Genomic DNA, 6,872 nt, shown 5'->3' with positions numbered 1-6,872 from the left:
ACAGACAGACAAAAAAGGTTAATTACTGCTTTGACATTTAAATCATTCAAGTAAAGGAAAAGGAGACATAAATATAGACATATGGGCTCTATTTTTTATACAAATATAAAAAAAGGATTCATTTGTTTCTAATGTTGATTTTAATCTCATAATAAATGGGTTGAGTGTATTGGTTTTTCCAGTAAGTATGCGTTTGTTTTACATTTGACCTTTGTCTTCATATTAGTTTTTGAGTGAGTCCATGGAAACTGTACAGATTGGACCAGATTTCTTTCTTATCAAAACCAAAGAAAAATTTCTATTTCATAGCATGAAAGATATGTTAGACCCCCCCCCCCAAAAAAAAACATGTTTGCAAACCAACGGAACCTTATCATTTGCCTTTATTCATTTATTTATTTACCCGTTATATCAAGATTTCAAAGTTGGTTTGTTCCCTGGCACCTGCAGCTAAATGAAATGTTCTTGTTTTTATTTTGAAAATTTCATAAAACAACTGTTTTGCCCATGTAACTTGAGTGACGGGGTGGATATGTTTTTCTTGACAGAGAAGGTTTCGAAAGACAAATGTACCAATACCAAATCAGATATTACTGCACATGAATGTGAAACAATGGTCAGAACAAACGTGAGAAAATGACTATAGTTTAACAGAAAACTGTTAAATATATATAAACTGTACCAGGATTATTTAATTGAACAGTTTCCATGGAATGACCCTTTTGCATCAGCACCTACTGAAGTACTAACAACACTGTATAGCATTGCACTTCTCAGGCTGTTTCTCACATTGTTTTCAATAAAGACCATTCATGGATGGAAAGAATTAATTTACATCTCTTCATATTTATTTCCCCAAAGCTTTGTGCATTTCTACTGTGGAATTTACTAAATCACGTCATCATAGAATTTTCAAGGCTGACTTCTGTGTTAACTCTATATTGAAGAAATTAATTTCCATATCCCATTGGTTGAGGGTGTGGATTAGAGGGCTGGAAGAGTATTAATTTGATGCTAATCGCAGTTTAATGACTTCTATTTACAGATAATGGGAAGGGGGTATAAGATGACATACTTCTTCATGCCCTCTGTGTGGTGTTCTGCAATAATTAGATCTGCAAACACAGGCGAGTCACAGTGGTTGTTGTTATTCTGCACATGTGCCATTTCCCATAACTGTCTAACCACACACTTCATAATCCCCCGAAAAAGTGTAACATTTTTCTCTGGTTGCAAAAAGTATTTCCAAGGCAGAACGTAAACTTTAACAGTGCTGCTACTGAGGACAACAGGATGAAAAAGCCCCACTCCTCTGTAAGCCATTTCCTTCAATACACTTCTGCCAGTTGCATCTGATTTCCCATGTGCTCCATACACTTATTCAGTGCGACTCTGCAGTCAGACATACTGAGAGCTGACACCACCAGTCACCTCTCCTTATGGTTCTCAGTGACAGGTGGGCTGGAATGAGGGATGGGAAGATTTAAAAAGAAAGTAAGTAAACTTACCAAAGTAAGAAGAATGAGCTGGTTTGACAAATTAGGGTCAGATACAGTACATGAGAAAATGTGAGGAATCGAGTTTGTGTAAGCACCAAGGGGAACGGCCTACTAAGCCTCAGATGAAGAGAGGGCAGTAGTGGTTTTTACCAGTTTTCCACTTGCTCTGAGTGATCATTTTTAGCTTCGCTGACACTTAACCAAATCCCATAGTTACAGTAATTTGATCTTAAAAGCTGTTAGCTGTGTGTCTTACACCATACTATAACCATAAACAGAAAAATGACATTTTTTTCCTGCGCTCCCTCTTTTCGACTTTGCTAGAAAACAGCTCAGAGGACAGAGTGATCTCAATCCTCAGACGGAAATGGCAGAAAGTTCCAAGTAAATGCAATTAAGAGTTGAGCCAAGAACTCCTCCCGTTAATGAGAGAAGAAGCTGTGATTATTTTTGGGATGATGCTACACCATCCCAAACACACAGCTGCACAAGTTGCTCACACTCTGCATAGGCAAACACAAACATCTCTCTCTCTCTCTCTCACACACACACACACACACCAATACACATCCTTATCCCCAACTCAGGCTTCTAACTAACTGATTTCTCCCCTATAATCCACCCATATAGTAACCTAATGAGATTAATGATGTGCATATGTCAGCTCAGACCTGTACATGATTTATGGTTATATATCTGATCCTCCTCTAATTAGTAACATCAGCAGCAGCAGTGCACACACACACACACATTACAGTACAGTAAATTACACGTACACAGCAATAGTAACATCTGACCGGAAAGTCCAAAATGTTGCTGCCATGATATTTGGAAAGTGGATAGTTTTGCAAAACACATTACTTCAAAAACGATTTGTAAGGAGTGAGAAATTAAGCACTTTAATACACAATGCAGTTATATTGTTAAAGACAGGCCATTTTTAAAATTAGCACAAAATGTCTTGGGCCTCGAGCACACAGAAATGAGGTTAGCATTAATTCAAAATTGGGTTGAAGCAGTATCATGGTAAGCATGTTTGATGGTGCCTTTGAAATGGGATTATCAAGCTCATTGAGATGGGCATTCCTCAGGCAGCAGGAGCCACACTCAGAAGTCTGTCTACTCATTTTTAAAGAGCCAACAATAGCTTTGAGAAGTTTGAAACGTTTTTTTATTTTATTTAGATGATTCACACACATATAACCGCACAAATGTACAGTATCACTAACCTCCCAGCAGGACTGTTGACTCCGCTCCAACACACTTCAGTTTTGGCCCGAGGGACTGGGGGATGCAGCATCTCTGCAGCCAGAGGGTCTGCATCCTCTTCCTCACGTCCAATCCACTCCCCCACCACCCGAGGACGCAGCACTGAATTAAAGCCTCCCAAGCTCTAAAAGAGCAATAGAGAAAGAATAAGTCAAACAAGGCAAAACAACCAACTTGAAAACAGATATAAATGAGGAAAGTGCAAGAGAAGGCAAGTGGAATCAAAGCGGTGCTAAAAAACAAACTTAAACAAACTAAATCTAAGACAACACTATGTACATTCACATCTAAGGGAAACACTCCAGCATGAAGTTATCAGGAGGACTGTGTTATTCACAAAAATAATTGTGTTTATTCTTAGGAAAACAACCGAGTTTAGATAAGAAGCGCACCATTGTTTGAGATCTCTCTCTCTCTCTCCCATTCTGATCCCAAAGCTGGCTAGCACACATTTACTACCCTGCTCAAAACAAAAGCCAAAGATATGTCTGCTTGTCTTTGACTAAATCCAGGATTCTATTTTCTCTGCATGATCAGAGCAGGAATTTAGTATTTCGTCCTCGTCCCATCCTGCAGAATAGAAGGAAAATCTCTGGGCTGAGAGCCAAGGACACTGGACATGTACTGCTGCACTGAGTAAAAAAGTGAAACCCCTGTCAAGACACAGGCAGTGTGTCTCATCTGGACCAAGTCGCTTCCAAGTCCCTGTGTACACTCCCAGTCTGGGCAGCCACTAAACTATTGTGTTGGAGGAGAATTTGGGCCATGCAAGGACAAAGACAGAGCTCAGACAAAGCTTTGTGAGTAAGGTGCACAGTGAAGCAGCAAGGGAAAGGGAGATGGAGAACATGCTCACTGAAGAATCACTGTCACATATCACTCCCATGAGGCAGCAGTTCATCATCAGACAAGGAGCTGTGCTGCTCTGTCTACCAAGTAGATGTTATGAAATATGGCTTGATTTGATGCAGTATGAGCGATGCTGCAGTGATGAGTGAGTGAACTATTTCCACCTAATGTTAGTGTATATATATGAGATGGACAAAGACTCCAGTCTAGATAGTATCTACCTGGTCGAGCTCATCAGAGATGGCGATGCCTGCACAAACAATAAAATGGTTTAAAAGCACAGAGAAGAATCTAATACAGTTCAAAATCCCAGCTTACACTGCTTCTGATCTTAGTGGCAAGTCTGTAAAATTAGCTGCCCAATCTGCTTTATTCTCAGGATTTACACCAACATTTACAGAATGGTCTATGTGTTTGGATGTACTAAACGCTGCTGAGTATGGTGTGAGCATGCAGTCTGCCAGGATGCAGCCACTCACTGCGTGACAGGCTCTCCAGGGCCTTGCCCAGCTTCTTGCTCTCCTGTAAAATGTGGCTGAGCTCGTCAAAGTCCCTGCTCTCCCTCCAGTCCCAGGACGGGTACTCGATTGACCGTGGCACTGGTCATCACAACATAAACACAAACATACAAACTTCTGAAAAGACCACAGATAGACTGTTTGAATCTTCAGAAAACAACATGAATAACTTTAAATAAAAGCAGAGTAAAAAGATTATAACCTCCGTACTGATTATTTTTGTTCAGGCCAAGCTACCACACCGACGACATTTCGACACACCTATGCTGGCAACGCTTCTTGTCCTTTACGTACACAGATTAGTGAGGACAGTTCTAATATGACACCTGCAGATCTGAGAAATCCAGTGGCAGCACATTTCAACAATGTATCCAATTATCTGATTCGCTTTCAGAGCACACACAATGTACATTTTTGTGGAGCTTCAAATCTTTTTACTTTATTAGCATGTTTTTGGGGTGGTGAATGCACTTTTCTTAACATGTGTGTCAAACTTTCAAAAATAAGTGAAAACCACCATATTATAACTAAATCTGTAAATGCCACAGTTCGATGTGTTTTTGAATTACTGCAGCTATAGTAATACAGATACAGAGAAAAGTCAGTGTGTCCCTTCATGAAGCACAGAGCTCCATGGCCAGAGGCCAGGGAACAGTGTCTGTCAGTTTCTTTGATAAGCATTCATAATAAGTCAAACCAGAGCTGGAAGTGACCCACATACTGTACTGACATGCTGCCCACATCCTCTAGCAGCATCCCTCAGCCTCTATATAATGGTTAATTTTTAGGGCAGGGATTACTTGTAGCTCATCCATATCTAACGTTCTTATGCTCTAACACAGCCGAATTTGAATTAACATGAAAAAAACAGAGTGTTATGAAGAGATGCCAAGCAAACATACTGGCCATCATCTCAACTTCAACTATCTGTTCACTGTCAGACATGTCAACGGGAATACAGTACAAAGGTTTTGAGAATAAATTTCACACGTTTGAATGAAATGTATATGTGGTGACAGATGCAGAAAATAAGCATCACCCATCTGTGTGCATGTGCACACAAGTTCACACTCAAATAAATCAAATCCATAGTAAATATTTGATTCACCATGTGCCTTCGTCTACCTTTGTTTAACCTGACCTACTGCTTGATATTGTAATAACCATTAACACAGAGCACATGCCTCTGCCAAATACAGACTGGAGGGGTAAAAATCTTTATTGCATTACTTCCGTTAATCTCCACTCTTTTTTGTGCGTTGTGCTCCTGCAAAGAGCTGTGCTGTATCTTAATAGCTTCAAAAGAAGGGTTAAGGATTCAATTCCCATTGTGGCTGCCCATTAAAGCATCAGTCAAGTAGAAGTGAGGCCAAAGCATATTAACCCTTTGCCAGACTGTACACAGAAAGCAAAGAGCCTTCTTGTAAAGGGATTCATTTTGATCAGCATATTAGTGAAACCTCTGTATATGCTGTTGTGTTATTCTTGCTGCATTGTATGTTAAGAGGCAGTTCTTTTGATTTCAAACTTTTATGAGGCTTGCACACCAAAACAACTTTGCATGTATTTTTAATGTGATTGGTCTTTAAATGCTGTGAAAATGTCTCAGTCTGAAGGGGCAGCAGAGATGCTGCTCACGCTCCTCGCCTGATGCACACCTCGGTTTGCTGAGTGTCGCTCGCTTTGATCTGGCTCCTGTCAGTCGCTTGTTTTCTTCCTCTCTTTTCATGCACTCGGCCCGTTTCCTTTTGACTGTGAGCAGTGCTCTGACCACAGCCTAAAATAGACTTAGTATGGCAGTGACAGAGCACGGTGTTAAATTATTGAAGTTGACTCTGCTGGCTCCCCGTTTGACCATGCTTCACTGTGTATTATGATGCTAATGTGAAGTGTCATACTTAACTTTAACATCATAGCTGCAGTAATTTATTACAGGACTATAAAAGTTTCAGACAGAAAAAAGTTTTAATCTGCATCTACTCTACATTAATACAAGAACTTTGAGAACAATTCATCTTCAGAGTTTGCAGCAATGCAGCAGCAGTCCAGAAAGTGTATAAAAATGGCACTTTATAATGAACCCATCTTTAGGGTTGTTGAAGGAAGACACTGGACTATACACTGTGACTAACTTTAATTAAACATAAATTAAGTTAGAGATTAAAGGCGATGGAGTGTGCAGCTGCAATACAGCCTATACAACAGGTATCACAACTGTGCAGCTTCATGCTCTAAACTACAGTCAGGGAAAAAATTATTTGAACCCCAGCTGATTTTGTATGTTTGCCCACTAACAAAGAAATGATAAGTCTACAATGTCAATGGTAGGTTTATGTGAACAGTGAGAGACACAACAATAACAAAAAAAAAAATCCAGAAAAATGCATTACAAAAAAAGTTATACATTAATTTGCGTTTTTATGAATGAAATAAGTATTTGATCTCTTTGCAAAACGTGCTTTAGTACTTGGTGGCAAAACCTTTGTTGGCAATCACAGAGGTCAGACGTTTCTTGTTGTTGGCCACAAGGTTTGCACACATCTCAGGGGGATTTTGACCCACTTCTCTTTGCAGATCCTCTCCAAGTCATTAATGTTTCGTGGCTGATGTTTGGCAACTCGAACCTTCAGCTCCCTCCACAGATTTTCTATGGGATTAAGGTCTGGAGACTGACTAGGCCACTCCATGACCTTAATATGCTTCTTCTTGAGCCAATCCTTTGTTGCCTTGGCCGTGT

The 6,872-nt window shown here is 39.9% G+C and overlaps 1 protein-coding gene across 1 annotated transcript in view; it reads right to left on the bottom strand.

The window, feature by feature from the left end:
• Positions 1 to 6,872, bottom strand: part of cunh8orf34 (chromosome unknown C8orf34 homolog) — a 47,788-nt gene that overhangs the window by 28,293 nt on the left and 12,623 nt on the right. The window contains exons 4-6 of the mRNA XM_020599987.1: positions 4,097 to 4,216; positions 3,839 to 3,867; positions 2,729 to 2,892 (exon numbers count right to left, since the gene is read on the bottom strand). Of these exons, the coding sequence (XP_020455643.1) occupies positions 2,729 to 2,892; positions 3,839 to 3,867; positions 4,097 to 4,216 (313 nt within the window). The remainder of the gene's footprint in view (positions 1 to 2,728; positions 2,893 to 3,838; positions 3,868 to 4,096; positions 4,217 to 6,872) is intronic.

This window comes from Monopterus albus, unplaced genomic scaffold (assembly GCF_001952655.1).
Source record: "Monopterus albus unplaced genomic scaffold, M_albus_1.0 scaffold44.1, whole genome shotgun sequence".
Classification (NCBI taxonomy): Eukaryota; Metazoa; Chordata; class Actinopteri; order Synbranchiformes; family Synbranchidae; genus Monopterus; species Monopterus albus.
This window is presented reverse-complemented; position numbering and strand designations above follow the sequence as displayed.